Source organism: Brachyistius frenatus, unplaced genomic scaffold (assembly GCF_029030835.1).
Source record: "Brachyistius frenatus isolate BFR_SWC_R1_liver_20210118 unplaced genomic scaffold, ASM2903083v1 Contig_12, whole genome shotgun sequence".
Classification (NCBI taxonomy): Eukaryota; Metazoa; Chordata; class Actinopteri; family Embiotocidae; genus Brachyistius; species Brachyistius frenatus.
In genome coordinates, this window is record NW_027210611.1 from 3,028,243 (window position 1) to 3,046,683 (window position 18,441).

Consider the following 18,441-nt stretch of genomic DNA (forward strand, 5'->3'; position numbering starts at 1 on the left):
AGACTCTCTGGCCACTACTGGCTCTCTCGCTCCCACAGCTCCGACAAGAGATCCAGATGCCATTCGGGCCAGGGAGTTGGTCCGCTGGATCCTACAGGGCGGCCTACTTGGCGGTAGCACCACCCCTCCTTTTTCTGTCGCCGGACGGGTCGCCGACGTCGGGCCACTATCTTCCGGTCGGATCGACGACGCTGTCCCTCTGGTTCATGTCACCGGACGGATCTCCGACACCATTCCTCCGTTTCCTGTCCTCCAGGTCCTGTCTCCGGACGGGTCGCCGACGTCAGGCCACTATCTTCTGGCCGGATCGACGACACCGTTCCCCCTGTTCCTGTCTCTGAACGGGTCGTCGGGCCACTAACTTCTGGCCGGATCGATGACACCATTCCTCCGTTTCCTGTCGCTGGACGGGTCGCTGACGCCCTGCCTCCGGCTGGGTTGACACCATGCCTCCAGCTCAGGGTCTGGAGGGATTTCGCCGCCGCCACCGCCAGTCTCCGGCTATGTGGAGGGACAGGTCCCTCAAGTCTGTCCTGCCCTGTGGCCGTCCTCCGGAGCAGTCAACCCAGTCTGTCCTGCCCCATGCCTGTCCTCCATCTACCTAGGTTTCCCTACTCGTGTCTTGTGTTGTTGTGGTCCTCCGTCCCTCCTCCGGTCCCCCTCCTCCCACCCGGTCCGGTCCAGTCTGGTCGCCGAGAGGCTCCCTTTGAGGGGGGGTACTGTCAGGATTCCTGTCTGCTCCTACTGTTTGCTCCTCTGTTTTGTCCCCAATCACCTCTCCTCATGTTTTCTGTCTTTCCCCTGTCTGTTTGTTATTGTGTCCCCATGTGTTCTGTGTCCTCCTCTCCCCGCCTCCTGTCACCTCCCATGGCCACACCCCTCACCGGTCTCAGCAGCTGTCACCACTCTCCCCAATCACCACCTGCAGGTGACTGATTCCACTGATCACCTCACCAGACTATATCTGCCCTGCCCCTGCAGTCATCGGGTGTCGGTTCATACTGCGAGTTACTGTCAGATTCTGTCAAGTTTCAACCAGATGCTGCCTGTTACTACCAGTCTCCCACCATCTGTCGCCAGTGAGTCTGACCATCCATCCCCGGTCCTGTTCCAGTTCCTGCTCCTGCTCCAGCTCCAGTACCGGTACCTGTTCAGTGCTACCAGTCAGCGCTCAGTGCTAACAGTCAGCGCTACCAGCCAGCGCTACAGGCCAGCGCTACCGGACAACGCTCCAGCCAGCTGTCCCACCAGCTGTCCCACATAACTTTTGCACTTAAACATAAATTACGTTTCGGTCTAAAATGTAGCAAAAGTTAAATCTCCCTTCTGATATTCAGTTATGGAGCAGGTGCAATTCACAAAGTCATCGGTTTTTGGTGCATATTACTGAAATAATACATTGGATTCAGTTAATAAACAATGCCAGTGTCAGCACATATTTATTCGACCAAATGATGACACAGCACTGTGATAACCACATTTCTGAACAGTGCTAAATTTCCACATTAGTGAGTCATTGTGGTTTAGCGCATTTTTTAACGTACTGCAAGTTATCTTTAAGCCTTAACCCGGAACACTCACACCATGTGTTAAATATGAGTTAAGCTGGCACAGTTCATTATTAAAAAGTCATAACAAAATGTTTAAGGACAGAGCACTTTCCCTCATCTGCCTACATAGAGACACATTAGAGACAAACAGTTCAGTTTCACTTAAATAGAAACTGTCAATGTCAATTTATTTATATAGCAAATTTATGCAGAATTTGAGTTGACCAAAATGCTTCACAAGCCACAGACAGTTGAAAACTTATAAGCCAAACAACAACAACAAACAAAGTTAAAAGACAATATTAAGCCAAAATAACATGAAGATATTCATGAAAAGAAATTAATAAAAATACAAAATAATACAAAAAATTACATGAAAAGTTTCAGTTTTTTATACATTTGGTTTACTTTCAGCTCTGTAGTTCTAGTAACTGGTCAGTCAGCAATACACTACCTGTTTTAAATGGCACTTGGTAAGGAAGATAAATTTGCAGATAAGAGACAGGGACAGAATGTACTGTATACTTTAAATCACCAGAGGAACTGACTGTGTGTGTTTGGGTTACAGACTTGATACAGACTTTAACAGAGACACTTCAATGTCTTCAGATATTCACCTTAAAAAAATGACAACCTGTTTGCTGATATTTCTCTCATTTCTAAAACAATCATTTCGCTCCACCTAAAGCATAAACATGTTTTTTTTCTGTCATATTTGAACTAAAAACATATTCTTGTTTTAATTGGTTTGTAATATTCATAATAAGTACATTATGTATATTCTCCCAAACTTTTCTTTGTCTCAAATTGCGTCTCCTGGCTGGTGTGTGAGGTGTCATTTGGGTGGTCTTGTAAAAGACTGAAAACCCTGTCTGTGAGGGGAGGGTGAGACCTGAAATGACTATTTTGGAGTTCTCCATTTTCTCCCCGGTCTCTTTGTCAGTGATTCATCATACGAGTCCACAGAAGCAGAAGACATAATTATGCAATGTTTTTACAAACATTAAAATTGTATATTGCTTTAAATTCAGGGGGGTTTAAATTTACCTGAATTTAAAGCAAACATATCTTCTAACTAAAACTTACAATGAGAAGCTCTGCTGTAAAACTTTGAATATTTGTATAAGTGGAAAGTTTACCTTTGAATACTCTATTTCAAAACCCAGTTGCCTTACTCACAGAAGTCCAAAGACCAGAAAGTGTTGCACAGGGAGGTTGTGGGTGGGAGAGGGGCCAGAGGAGACAGAGAGTTGGCGGAGGAGGAGGAGGAGGGAGGGTGAGGGGGCAGAGCAAAGGATGTGAGAGACCAGTCTTTTGGATTTCTCATTAATTCAGTGTGGCCCTCTCTTTCAGTTTTTTTTAAAGCCCGCCCACTGACCATTATCAGGCCTTATATACGCAGCCTGTTGCTGTTGTTTGTGAGTGCACACACATTACAGAGGAGCAGCTCAAACCCACAGCCACACAGCAGCCACCATGAGAGAGTTCAAGAGCAAAGAATTCTGGAGGGCCGTTCTGGCCGAACTGGTGGGTATGACCCTCTTCATTTTTCTCAGCATCTCCACGGCCATCGGGAACCAGAACAACACACACCCAGACCAGGAGGTGAAGGTGTCGTTGGCCTTTGGACTGGCGATCGCCACACTGGCCCAAAGTTTAGGCCACATCAGTGGAGCCCATCTGAATCCTGCAGTTACCCTCGGGATGCTCGCCAGCTGCCAGATCAGTGTGCTGAAGGCGGTCATGTACATTGTGGCCCAGATGCTGGGTTCAGCTCTGGCCAGTGGCATTGTGTATGGAACACGTCCAGCTGCTACTAACACACTGGGGCTCAACTCTGTAAGTAAAACTTTTCATATCACTGTTGTTGACAGAACATGTGATCACTTATTTAACATTAATAACAAGTTTGATGCATTGCAATATGATGCAAAAGCACTTAAGGTGCCTTCACAGTAAAAACTGGAACTTTTATGAGGGTGTAAGCACTGACTTGGCACTGTTTATGTTGTTCTTTGGACATTCTGTCATTGCTTATTATTGAATAGTGATGACACATGATTAAAGCACACCACTCTGCAACAGCTGAGAGAATCTGCAAATAAAAATATGCAACATCAACCCTGTTGACAGCTATTTTGGTAGATTGAGGTTTTGCAAATGATTAAGTGGCACACTTTCCTTTAACCTGTCTGTAAGGAGTAACATCAGCTATCTTCTAGAGACTGGCGAGACCTGATAACCTCCCTCTGCTGAGAAGAAGCACAGCTAGATTGTACTAAATAACAATGATCACGTTTTCTAGAAATTAAAAGTGAACCAGCAGTGTGGCACTTTTGCTACTCTGCCAAATTGCTTTCGGGGCACTGGCAGCGGTGGCGAAATGGGAAGTGGTCGTGATGGGGAAACTATCCATCTTATTGACATGGACTGACAAACTGTTGTTGTTTTGGATTCCTCCCTGACTCTTGCAGCTCTCTGGTGTCACTCCCAGCCAAGGCGTGGGCATAGAGCTCCTGGCAACTTTCCAGCTAGTGCTGTGTGTCATTGCAGTTACTGATAAGAGGCGGCGTGATGTCACCGGCTCAGCACCCTTGGCTATTGGCCTCTCAGTCTGCCTGGGACACTTGGCAGCTGTAAGTTGTACTTTACAATCACCCCTCTAATGCAGTGTAATGTTTATCTAGGTGCAACACATTTTAAGAAACACCAACTGAGCTCTTAGAGTGAACCAATTTCATGCATTTGTATTGTTTTAGTTTAGTTTAGTTTAGTTTAGTTTTAGACTATCATACCACCAGACCACGTAGCTGAAGATATAACTTTATGTATGCTGTCTCATTGTTGTTGATTACAGATCAGCTATACAGGCTGTGGCATCAATCCTGCTCGCTCCTTTGGTCCAGCTTTGATCATGAACAATTTTACAGACCACTGGGTAAGTCAGAAGGGAAAGCACATCAGCACTTTACGCATACCTCACATTTTCTGCATGCATATTATATGTCAAGCTCAAATAATTCAATAACTCCATGACAGATAGATGACTCATGATTCCTCCTGCATAGGCTAATCCGTTACAGTTTTCCCATTGTTTTAGAACTAGTTGAGATATTGTTCATAAGTAAACCTTTTGAAATTGTCTGGAATATTTGCGTTGTTCCTGTTAGTTCTTTGTGTAATGTTAATGACTGCCGAGCCAGATATTGATCTGAGTAATCCATTGCAGGTGTACTGGGTGGGTCCAATGTGCGGCGGTGTTGCGGCGGCTCTCACGTACGATTTCCTGCTCTCGCCTAAATTCGATGACTTCCCCGAGCGTATGAAGGTCCTGGTAAGCGGACCGGTGGGCGACTATGATGTCAACGGAGGCAACGATGCTACAACTGTGGAGATGACATCAAAGTGAACAATCACAAACACCTAATGTCATTGTATATGTTTATACTCCTGTAAAAAAGAAAAGCTCCTGGATTCAGTGTAGGATGTTTAGTTTTGATGTGCTGTTTTGAAGAACAAATGAGGATTGAGGTTGACGGGTCGGTTAGGGTCTCTTTGTAGTTCATTCCTTTTCTTTGACCCAGCACAAACCTTTGCTCAAGAAGGCAAGCTGAGGTTGAAAGTCTTGACAGAGAAGTGTGTTGAATTTGTTTTTCCAATATCAGTATTCTACATTGAGCCATTTTTTTGTATACATATACTTGTATCACCTCTTGTTTCTGATGGATAATGTATTGTTTGTGCACTCGTGAACCCTTTTTTTATGTAAAATAAAACACATGATGTTAAGAGCTGTTCCTCTTTATTCTTTATTGCTATGTACAGCATTTTGTTTGTATAAAAACAGAATAGGAGTTGTCTTGTTGACTCGTTGCACAGGGAACAACAGACTTGAAAATGTTATATTATTATATATTTGAGTTTTCCTTCAGTATGAAATCCCCAGAAACCTATCATGCTACTAGCAAACTACAAACTACAAAAATGTATCAACACTTACTTATCCATACAAAAAACTCATGCATTTTCTGCAATGTTTTATTAATGTGCAACGTCCCTGTAGAATAAACAAACCAAAAAATAAACAAAAGAAAATATTGTATTACACTCTAAAATTTGTTTTGGCAAATCTGAATACACCCCCTCTCTCACTCACACTGTAAACATACTCCAGGTTCACTGTGTGCGATTTCATTAAATCCAATTTTTTGTTACGTTTTTTTATTTGTGAAAATGCACGATGTAAGCATGTAAATGAGAAAAACTAAGGTATTAAAACTTGATTTACTTCACAGAATAATGCAGGACCCACATTAGTTGATATTGTTGTTAAGTGGTGCAAATTCCCTCATAAATTTGCAGGGAATCGACCTAGTAAGTACTTTGTCTGCTAGCCTACTTGGTCTTCTTATAGATCCTGTGTTACTGACCTCTGTGTTTGCCCTGTGTAGTTTTTATTATCTTTATATTATTTAATATCCTTTTTATATTGTTATTTCTTGTTTTTGACTTTCTTAGCACCTTGTAACTCTGGTTTTGAAAGGCACTTTACAAGCAAAGTTTACTTACTTTGGTTGGAGTTGGCTGAGCTTGGGCCAGTTGGCGATCCATTCCTGGATTTATCGAATAACAAATAAGAGTGTGGAGTTCTGCATTCCATAATACATGACTCAAATTCAGACAAAAAGGTCACACCGCTTAAACAAAAGAACGCAAACATTGGAAACTTGATATCACACCCAAAGTCATGACAAATCTTTAAGTATGCATGCAAAGATAAGCACTACATCACAGTTATTAATGATATCTGACATTAAATCAGTGTGTGCAAACACAATGGTGCAGCCCTGTCACATGAGGTCAACTCTTAAAACACAGGTGATGAAGTCAATATACAGTGAACCCTCGTTTATCGCGGGGGTTACGTTCCAAATAGAGACCGTGATAGGTGAAATCCGTGAAGTAGTAACCTTTTTTTTTTTTACAATTATTATACAATGAAATACTCCATAATACATTGAAACCAAAGAACAAAACCTTTTTACAGGCCCAAGCATTTGTTTAACAAATAAAAGTACTGCATAAATGTTTTTTTTTACAAATAACTACTGTACTGTAAAATAATAATTTTAATCATCAATACGAACTGAAGGCTTCAAATTGCTGAGATTGGCACCGCTCCACTGCGACCCGAGTCATTGGATTAGAACGGGAGAAAATGAAAAATGATTATGAAAACAAATACAAAGTACAGTAGGACAAATAGTGACTCGTGTATTTCACTGCTCTTCTGACTGAGCCGCTGCATCCTGACTCCGCTCTGCAGCGGTTCTTTCTTCTAAAGCCGGCGGTGCAGGTGTGGTTTTTCGAGAGAAGAACATAGTTATCGGTAGTTGTTGTCGCTCTTTTTTCTTCTGGGCAAAAAGATTCTTATAAACCGACATGCCACCATCGATTATTTTTAATTTGGCAAGCTGTTTTACGTACGTGTACATATTAAACCGCAACGTTATTGACAAACAGGTAGAGAAGAAGCGGAGAGACTGTTTAGCCAATCAGAATGCAGAACACAATGCACGATGCAAATCCGTGAAGCAGCGAGACCGTGAAAGGTGAACCGCGTTATAGCGAGGGTTCACTGTACACATAATGTATATGTCAGGATCCCTGTCTGACCCTGGTGTGTCTCCCTTTGTTTTGTCCCCAGTCGCTTCTCCTCGTGTGTTCTGTCATTCCCCTGTCCATGTATCACCCCTGTGTTCAATAAAGACTGTGTTTTGAACTTATACCTGAGTTTGTGTGCCTGCGTTTGGGTTCTGTTACACCTCACCACATAACAGAATGGACCGACCAAATAAGGACCCAGTGGCCACAGACTTGGGTCTGAAATACATTACTTTATTTCAGTATTTTGCCAGTCAGGCTCACTGGAAGTCACCTGTTCCCGTTGAACCCAGGACAGGGTTTGAGGAAACCCGCCTGACCTTCTGGGACCCCCCCAGGAGGAGGCGACGCCAGGGTCACCGGTCCTCCTGTCCTGCTACGCCCCTGGTCTCTGGTTTTGTAGCAGTCAGCCGCCACGAGCGAGCCTACAACCCCGTCAGTCACCACGACAGACTCTCTACCCCCACAGCTGCCACAGACTCTCTGGCCACTACTGGCTCTCTCGCTCCCACAGCTCCGACAAGAGATCCAGATGCCATTCGGGCCAGGGAGTTGGTCCGCTGGATCCTACAGGGTGGCCTACTTGGCGGTAGCACCACCCCTCCTTTTTCTGTCGCCGGACGGGTCGCCGACGTCGGGCCACTATCTTCCGGTCGGATCGACGACGCTGTCCCTCTGGTTCATGTCACCGGACGGATCTCCGACACCATTCCTCCGTTTCCTGTCGCTGGACGGGTCGCTGACGCCCCGGCTCCAGCTCCTGCCTCCGGCTGGGTTGACACCATGCCTCCAGCTCAGGGTCTGGAGGGATTTCGCCGCCGCCACCGCCAGTCTCCGGCTATGTGGAGGGACAGGTCCCTCAAGTCTGTCCTGCCCTGTGGCCGTCCTCCGGAGCAGTCAACCCAGTCTGTCCTGCCCCATGCCTGTCCTCCGTCCACCTAGGTTTCCCTACTCGTGTCTTGTGTTGTTGTGGTCCTCCGTCCCTCCTCCGGCCCCCCTCCTCCCACCCGGTCCGGTCCAGTCTGGTCGCCGAGAGGCTCCCTTTGAGGGGGGGAGTACTGTCAGGATTCCTGTCTGCTCCTACTGTTTGCTCCTCTGTTTTGTCCCCAATCACCTCTCCTCATGTTTTCTGTCTTTCCCCTGTCTGTTTGTTATTGTGTCCCCATGTGTTCTGTCACCTCCCATGGCCACACCCCTCACCGGTCTCAGCAGCTGTCACCGGTCTCAGCAGCTGTCACCACTCTCCCCAAACACCACCTGCAGGTGACTGATTCCACTGATCACCTCACCAGACTATATCTGCCCTGCCCCTGCAGTCATCGAGTGTCGGTCCATACTGCGAGTTACTGTCAGATTCTGTCTAGTTTCGACTAGACTATACTGTGAAATATGTGATGAGGAGATAATATGGGATTCGTAGCCTTATTTAAAGAAAGCCATCGGGACTCAGTAGTCTTCCCTCCTGTAATCTCTGGATTCAGCTCAGGCTCGGTGGGCTCAAATTAACCCGCTGAAGATGAATTCACTGCACAACAAGAACGAATTTATTACCATTCAGTCTGTATTTTTTTTAAATGTCATTTTACATTGCTTCCTGTGGCTGCCCTTGCTGTTTATTTTCACATATTAGCGGGAAAGTCATGGATGAGTGGAGGGCACTCACGGGATGAGGCGCTCCCACTGACACAGGATCAAAGTATGTTTTGGCAGGCTCTAAAACCCTTCTTAACCAGAGACAACGCTGGTCAGTGGGAGGCCATCCTCCTCTCTGACCAATCAATCCAGTCTATCTATCTATCTATCTATCTATCTATCTATCTATCTATCTATCTATCTATCTATCTATCTATCTATCTATCTATCTATCTATCTATCTATCTATCTATCTATCTATCTATCTATCTATCTATCTATCTATCTATCTATCTATCTATCTATCTATCTATCTATCTATCTATCTATCTATCTATCTATCTATCTATCTATCTATCTATCTATCTATCTATCTATCTATCTACACTTTTCCATCATATTTCATTTATTACATCTCTTCAACCATGCTCAGATGACATAGTACATGCTATCCTTCCACTTATGCTACCATCTCTCTCCAGGCTTTAATATTACATTATTGAAACATGTATGAAGTTTGATTTTAAATGTTTGAAAACTATCGTTAACTAATTTCTGAAGGATGTTGGGACAACTATTTAGTTTGTCAACAGATAGAAATTATAATTAAAACTGCAAGCAGTGATGTACGGGCCCTCGCACTCCCGCGCGCCGCCTCCCCGAAGCCGCCTCCCCTATCCCCACTTAAAGGTGCTATTTTTGTCTCGTTTCCTGTCTCCAGCAGGGGGCGCCAGCTCGCAAAACACATCAGATGTATTGTCTCACCAAGCCTGATGTATGTGATGCGTTTCATGAGGTTTCAAGCATCCGTTGACCTTAAACATCAACTTCCTGTGTCACGGCAAGACATCCAACTTTGCCGCATCGTCACGGCGACGCCAATTGACAAAGTCGAACGAATGTCTCAATATATCATCAACTACATGTTTAGGTTATTGTGACCCGACTTTACGTTCATGTGATCAACCAGCTCGAGGTAGAATGTGAAAGTATGAAAAGTGTCATTTCCAGTGGCCAACAGCGGGCGCTATGACTATGAGCGAATATTACCACACAGGGGTCGTCAGGGCGGGGCTGTTATAAAGTAACGCAAAGTAACGAGTAATGCAAAGTAATGAAAAGTAACGAGTAATGAAAAGTAACGAAACGAATGACTTTTTCTTCATATTTTAGACGACATACTGAAGTCTTAAGTATTTAAAAGAAAATTTGCCCAAAAAAACGTCATACTATAGTATGACTTTTTTATGATGTTTTTGGACGAATACATACATTGCTTCCAGTTGCATTGCTTCCACTGTGCCTGTTTTAGTATACAATAGTTTTTGTTTTTGTTTTATTTGACGATATGCCTTAGCATAACTTCACATTTTTGGGATGAAAAAAAAGTCATACTATAGTATGACGTTGTGGACAAAACACTACACCTTGACTTTTTCTTCATATTTTAGACAACATACTAAAGTATTAAGTATTTTAAATTTTTTGGGCCGAAAAGAATCATCATATGGCGTCATATATCGTATGACTATTTGGTGATTTTTGGGGTCGATGAAAAAGTAATACTATAGTATGACGGTTTGGACGACATACTATGGTATGACTTATTCTTCATATTTTATACGACATACTAAAGTCTTACATATTTTAAATTTTTTTGGCCGACTTTACATTCATGTGATCAACCAGCTCAACGTAGAATGTGAAAGTATGAAAAGTGTCATTTCCACCGGCCAACAGGGGGCGCTATGACTATGAGCGAATATTACCACACAAGGGTCTTCAGGGCAGGGCTGTTATCATACCTGTGATGTTTGGAGAAGGTCGGTCCATGTACATAAGATTCAAAGCAACTCGTAGTTTCATGCCTCTCACGGGCACACGCATCGACGAAAACAAATTATTTTAAGAAGATTTAACCCCAAACATGTTATCTATCCATAGAACCTAAATTCAAGTCGGTCCGACAAAATCCCTCGGAGGAGTTCGACAAAATACAACGTGTCAGAATCGCCCAAAATGGCGACTAAATTCAAAATGCTGCACTTCCTGTCGAGTTGACGTAATGGTGCAATGTAACTTTTTTGTGCGTCTAGGTGTGATACATGTGTCCACCGGATTTCGTGAATTTAGGTAAATGTGGCCGCCGGGGCATCTCTTTAGGGGGCGCTCTCGAGCCATTTGGCCACGCCCACTCGCGACTCCACTAGAATACGAAATTTTTCGCTGGGAGACATATGTGTATCCACCTTCATGAGTTTTTGAATATGATAAAGCCTCCAAAAAGGCAAATCACTCTACGTAAGGATAAGAACGACTAACAACCAAGAAGAAGAACAAAAAGAAGAATCACATCTTTACGAAAAACAATAGGGCTTTCGCACCGATGCTCGGTGCTCGGGCCCTAATAAAGGAAAAATGGGGATGTGGAGCTGTGTTGTTTTGAAACATTTCTCATTCTTCCCTCTAAAAAGAAGATAAGAGGCAGCTTGACCTTTGGACCTGACGCAGTCAGAACGGGGAGCTCGTTTCCTCATCATGAATTCAAAAGGTCCCATTTCCTTGACAGCGGGAAGTGACTGATTTTAACTTCAGAGCAGCCGATCCTACATGACACTTGCTCAGAATAGAATGAGTAGACGGAGAGATAGGAAAACCATTCAACATGACTGTATCATAAAGGGTGCCCTTCACATGTCAGATGGACGTCTTACACACATTTAATGTTTTGTGCTGTCCATATATTTCAGATGTATTACTTTCTTTTATATTCCTAATGAAATACTGTGTTACAGCAATAATAGAAATGCAAATGTACTATTTCCTCAAGCATGGATTAAATTATGATTGCAAGCTGTTGCTGGTCTTTTTCTTTGATTCCAAAAGACACTAAAATGATTTTACGCATCATTTCTTCAAACACTTTTTAAACATTTCTTTCCAATCCATTCTGGTCACACCTGATCTGACAAAGTAACAGTTACATGTGCTTTTAAATGGGCTGTGAATAACAGAGAAAGCAGCACTGTTTTAAAGTAAACAGAGCAGGAGACTTGGAGGTCATTCTCATTAGTTAAAATACCAGTTAGATAACACCACACCATAATATAGCACACCATATCACACCATATCACACCATAATATATCACACCATACCATACCACACCATAATATATCACACCATACCATACCACACCATAATATATCACACCATACCATACCACACCATAATATATCACACCATACCATACCATACCACACCATAATATACCACACCACACCATAATATACCACACCACACCATACCATACCACACCATAATATAGCACACCACACCACACCACACAAGAGACTGCACATAAAAATAGACAATACATTCCAACAGTATATTGCACGAATGAGACTACATTTCATACCTCTGATGAAATATCTCTCAGCTGTTTCTTATCAGGCCAAAACATTTTTAAAGCCACACACATGTTGGATGCTGGTGAACATCACTCATTATGTCCTCTGTTGGGCCGCTGGTGGAACCAAACTTCTGCCACAGTCTGTCAGTGTGATTTATTCAAATGCCTAAAATCCTTTTTTTTTTTGCGTGAAGCTGACATTATCTGAGCAACCATGTCAGAAAGTAAAACGTGACCATTCTGGAGGACAGTCCTGGCCGAGTGTCTGGGAATGATCATCTTTATCTTCGTTGGCCTCTCTGCTGCGACAGGGTACCAGAATAATTTTTACCCAGACCAGGAGATAAAAGTGGCATTCGCCTTTGGCTTGGCTGTCGCCACGTTATCCCAGTGTATAGGTCACATCAGCATTGCTAACCTGAATCCTGCCATCACCCTGGGTCTTCTTACCAGTTGCCAGACGAGTGTTCTCCGAGCCTTTTTTACACGATCGCTCAGATGTTGTGGGCACTGGCTGGCAGGGCCATTGTGTAACATATCAGGCCAGAAAGCACAGATTTACTTGGTGTTAACAAGGTGAGGTGGAATCCATGTGTTTCCAATTTTCTTGAATACTGCTCCCCTTGATAAATGACATTTAGTGCTCAGTCTGAGTGGCATTTGCAGAATTGTCTTCAGCCTAATCTAGTTTTCTGTTACAGATGAGTGTTTGTATCTCCAAGATGTCCATATTTGCTAATTGCTGGTGATCAGTTGTTGAATTTAAATGCCAAGTTTGAATTCCTACTTATGGTTTGCAGCTGTCATGCAGCATCAGCAGCAAAGCTTGTGTTGACCTCTAGATTAATATGACGTTAAAATCTTTATTACCACTGTGGGCTGCCAGCATTTTATATGCTTTTTCTTCTGCAGAAGTTGCAGAAGTTCAGGACATAAGAATCTCCTAATCATAATTACCTGAAATAAAAGTGTTTTCTCCTTTGTCGTAGCTGAAAGGAATCAGCCCACATCAAGGTTTTGACATCGAGTTCTTGCACACTCCAGCGAGTTCTGTGTGTGCTGGCAGTCACAGACAAAAGATGTGACATTGGTGGATTTGCGCCTGTCTGCAGGGCTGGGACACCTTGCTGGGGGGAGTCCATCAAAACACTTGGTTTATTTCCCCCGGCATTAATTTGGCAGATGGTTCCTCCATCTTGCTGTGGCTTGATACAATAGATTGGCATATGATGAACTGGCTCTAATTCAGCCTTGCGTGTAATCCTGCCAGAGAGGCAAGTGGTGTTTTCCTCTGATATGGTTTACAGATCAGCTACACAGAATGCGGCATCAACCCAGCGTGATCCTTTGGGCCTGCAGTCGTACAGGAGCCTTTTGATGATCATTGGTTTTGTATTGTCAAGCTGAAAATTAGATATTTTACAAGTATTGACTTGTGAGTCACTCCTATTGAGACAGTGTCTATTTTTTGTTTGATTTTTGGGAGGGGGGTTCAGGTTTACTGGGCTGGACAGATTAGTGCCGGTATGGCAGCAGCGCTCCTGAGCAAAATGATCTACTGGCTCCCAGAGATGAGCTCCTCAGTGATAAAATAAGAGTCTTGTTGTGGGTCAGCACAGGAAAAAAAAAAAAAAAAGATCCCTTTCTGGAGGAAATTAAAGATGTAAAATGATCAAAGGAGCCTGTCTGAGAGGAAACTACTATTGTGTACCAAAGTACCAAATATAATAATTTTTCAACATGAGTTTCATCTTCTCTTTGATGCTCAAATGTGTGACCTCAAATTTTGTTCGGCACATTTTCTTCCTGTTTCATCTCCTTTTCTCTTCAGCAACATCTTCACTATAAATTGTGAAGCACCTTCATATCTGGCACTTGATGTAAAGAAGACAGAAATGGAACGCTGAGTCTTTTTTGTAGGACTGTGGCTGCAGAATTTGTTGAGATGCCACAGGAGCTGAAGGGCTCTCTGGCTTTTGCAGTGGCCGTTGCCACTCTGGCTCAGCGTTTGTGAGCACACACCTGAACCCTGCGGTCACTTTCGGCCTCCTGGTCAGCTGCCAGTTCAGTGCACTCAGATGTGCATGCTTCATCCTGACTCAGGTGCTTGGGGCAGTTACAGCTTTTCTATTGTGAATAGATCTAACTCAGAGAAACTCCTGGTTCCAACTAGGTAAGGTATCGTCTGTTTTCTGACTTCCATTTGAGGGGGGCAGACATTCTGCTCTCAAGACAACTTTTCAAGTAATATACACCTCATTATAAAGTCTAACTTTTTGCATTAAGTTGTTGATGTTTGTCTTTTGCAGCTAAAGGTTAATGTAGGACCAGGTCTTGTCAACGTGTTCATTGCCACCCTGCAGCTGGTTCTGTGCTATCAGAGACTAATAAGTGATGAAGTGCGCTGCTGACCACTACTAATTTATTTATCTATGTTTTTATGTGCTTATTATAAGAATATTCAATATATATACATTCACTTTAGCTATTATCCACATGCCCATTTATGTGTTGTGATATTTATTTCTTTGTTTGTTTATGTATGTATTTGTTTGTTTGTTTACTTACTCCTCTAAACTCCCCCCACCCCCACTCATAGCTCCTCTACACTGGTAAGAAAACAGATTCTGCTCATCCTTTTCTTGTACACAGCATCAGTGTTTGTCCTCTACAGTCTGTTGTTCAACCGGACACCCAAGTATGTACTGCTTGCCAATTCCAACCTCTTCAGACATGATGTTTACGTGCTTGGTCGCAGAGAACTTACAGTCAGCGGCATCCTGCTCAGGTAGTGCCAGTGAGGATCCACTGTTTCTCTTCGGCAACCCAGTTCTCCCTGTTTGGAAAGTGGTGCTCGTGATTCAGACTTCTCCTCCCTGCGACATAACATAATCCAGCGGTGTGTGTCAGGCTGGTGTGCCATCAGTTCAGGAAGCGGGTGCAGTAAATCACAACTGTAAAGGAAGCTACACAAATGTCACAAATCAGTGTCACCCTCAATAAAGGGCAACCAGCAATTTTTCTAACAGTGTTTGCCAGGCAACATAAGATAATTTACAGAGGTACTTGATCACTGGTGGTAAAACGAACAAATTAATCTAATGTGGCCAACAAGAAAGGTCACAATACTGTGGACAACTTTTTTTTTCAACTTTGAGGTATATAAAAACTTTTTAGAAATAGTTTATTGTGGTCTGACTGAGCGAATATTCTTTAAAAGTTTTTTTGTAATTATTTACAGATTTATATTTTTTAGAAGATGCGAGATTTGTCAGCATAAATGACATTCGACATGCATGAGCACGAATATTAATTATTCAATGTCATAATTAATCAAATAACTCCGACTCTATGTGTTGACATTTAGATAACTTTTACTGGATGTGCATCAATCCTGCTTGCTGCTTTTGACCAGCTTTGATACATGATCAAGGAGGGTAGTGTTAGCAGTCAGTGTAAAGTTTTTCATCTTAAAGCCCTTTTTCTTTTTATTAGTTTTATTTTGTCAAAGACAAATGCAGCTGATCTCTACTTTTATTTCGTGTATCAGCCAGGGACGACATGTGGTGGCACAGCAGCATCCCTTATCTTTATGATTGATTTCCTTCTGCATCCACAAATATAAAACTTTAGTCGCTGCATTAAAATAAAATAAAAATGCAGGTGAAGACAGATAACAACAGAAGAAAATTAATGTTTAAGTCAGAAGCCAAAACATTAAACATTAAATATTTCAGCTGCCTGAACATCAAAAAATAAAACATATTCACAGCGATGATAATAATAAAATAATAACCTAAATTGGATACTTGAATTTTTAAATTTGCAGTAGGTGTTTTTATTGCCTTTCACTTAATGTGTGTTTTTTGGACCAATAAACATCTCCAACCTTTTCATTCAGTTTCTGTGTTTTGTAAGAGGCAAAGTTCAAAGTACGGTGATCCTATCCTTGTTTATATTATGTAGTTACTGGCAATTATTTAGATCTGGATGACCTTGACATTACTTTCTGTATAATGTATCACAAACTGTGTATATTACTATTCTATTCAAGGTGTTTGGCAACTGTCCCAAAAATGTCTCTGTATTGTAGTAAAACAACACAAGGATGTGGATCAGGTAATTGCGCATGAAATTCTTCAGAAGAAAATGCATGATTAGACAAGATGTGGCCATCACAGAGATTTCCTGTTTGGCTGTGTCACAAGAATGTGGTTTCTCCATCTACGCAGACGGCCCCTCTTACATCCCGTTTTATGGCCTGTGGATATTTGACGGTCTCCCACAGCCTGAGCTAATCATTGAATAACCATCAAGTGACTTTAAAATCCACGTCTCAAAGAGAAACCCCAGGGCTGTCTAAGCCAAGGTTGTTTTAACGACGTGCAACTTGTTGTTAGCCGGAGCTCTGATCAGGGGCGGGATAACTGCTGTGGTTGGATGCACGTCCCCTTGTTGAGCATTCACTTTAGTCAGCTCTCTGTGAAATCATCATTAACAAAATGTCTGTGTCCCAAATAATTTTCAATGCCCCATGAAGCAGTAATGGTTTACTTATTGTGACACAGCGAGGTAGATGATGGAAAATCACTCTGGTAGTAACTTTAATGCAACTTTAATCATGAATTCAATAGAAGTACTGATGATAAACACATCAGCATCTCTGGTTTTAAAGGGTTTTCTCCCTTTAAGGAAGCATGTTCCACTACCCTCGTGTATGTTTGCACGACTCACTCAGTTTGGTTCCCTTCTCTAACTGTTAAGGTGCTCTGTGCTTTTAAATGCATCAATGACAGGTAGCTGCGCTGATCGGTTTATCTCACTTATATGGCATGATGACACTTCTTCACATGATTGTTTTTATGGTGGAATCTCAGAGGCCAGTCATGTGACGGTCTAAATTCTCCTTTCTTTGTGTTCTTAACCTCGGGGGTCAGGGCATTGTGTTTAGCGCCCTGTTTTGAAGTTATTTCCCCAACAACACGGACAATGCTCTTTTTGTTGCCCCTCGGTCATTTTGTCTGAGAGTGCTCATCAAATTATTTGGCTCTTGTGCTGAAGCTTGATTATTCCATAACTTGGCATTGACGAGTGTTCTGCAGTCCTCTCATTATATTTATCTCGACAAAATAAACAATTGAGAATGGAGGTCTGACCTGGTTTAAGTTGATTTCAGAGTGACACATGAAATATTCAACCCAAGGACGCCCTGCAAATGATCATTTCTTCACATTGTATCTGTTATTTTCACTTTTAAAAATACATTAAAGGAAATGGCTGGCAATATTGAATTTTTCTTAAAATCAACAACCAACAATTGATCTTTCTTTAAAAATAGAAAGAAATGTCTGTGTATCCAATGCCTGATACATTTTATTCCTCCTTGACTTCCACCAAAAACACAACATTGTGCCACATTGTCACATCGACACGTTCCTTTCTTAGAGCGAAGCTGAGCACTGAACTTTATTTCAAGTCAGTCCTACCTTTACGATGCAGTAAATAATCACTAGAATACCAAATATATTGTCTTGTTTTGTGGCAAAAAATAGTCCGCAACAAATGCATTGCCTATACCTGTTTGAATATTGTTTCCTAAAAACTACAGTGCCATTATTAATGAAAAATACAATTTGAGACCTGACCTTAAAGGTTAAGAGCTTCGGTGACACTGACAAGGCAGGGTATCACTGAGATTCAAATAAAATATTTATATATGTATGCCTTCTTTCTACTCACCATATAGAGCACCATCTCAAACTTGAAGACTACTTGCTTTTAACCTTAACCCCTCTTGCCCTCTTCACCCTGTCTCCAGACTGATACTGGGGCCTTATCCACAACCCAAGAGTGTCTTTCCATGCTCACTCCCTTTCTGCTTTTCATCACCTTTTGGCAAACGTTCGAATAACCGCTGTGTTGTGTTAGAATGAGGGGCGGTGGGCACAGTCGGATATCTGGTGAACTGTCTGCAGAACTCTGCGTACGAGAAACAAGGTCCCAATCAAAACCGCTGGAGTAAAACACGTCTCACTTTGTGCTTTTTATGACCACTTCAACCACACGGGTGTGATGAAAATGATCCCTGAGCTCTTTTTACATGACACTACTGGCCTACATTTTCACAGCTTTAGTGTTGTCAGGTTTTTTTTCAAACATCAACAGAACAGCTGTGGTTTGAGACA

At 42.4% G+C, this 18,441-nt stretch overlaps 1 protein-coding gene and 1 pseudogene across 1 annotated transcript; both read left to right on the forward strand.

The window, feature by feature from the left end:
• The first annotated feature begins 2,964 nt into the window (after window positions 1-2,964).
• Window positions 2,965-5,339, forward strand: LOC138617318 (aquaporin FA-CHIP-like). The gene is made up of 4 exons (XM_069692227.1): window positions 2,965-3,389; window positions 4,025-4,186; window positions 4,408-4,488; window positions 4,780-5,339. Exons 1-4 carry the CDS (start codon window positions 3,027-3,029, stop codon window positions 4,957-4,959), a joined length of 786 nt encoding a protein of 261 aa, XP_069548328.1. The 5' UTR covers window positions 2,965-3,026; the 3' UTR covers window positions 4,960-5,339.
• Window positions 5,340-12,470: 7,131 nt separating this feature from the next.
• On the forward strand, window positions 12,471-14,667 carry LOC138617170 (aquaporin-1-like; annotated as a pseudogene).
• The last annotated feature ends 3,774 nt before the right edge of the window (window positions 14,668-18,441 follow it).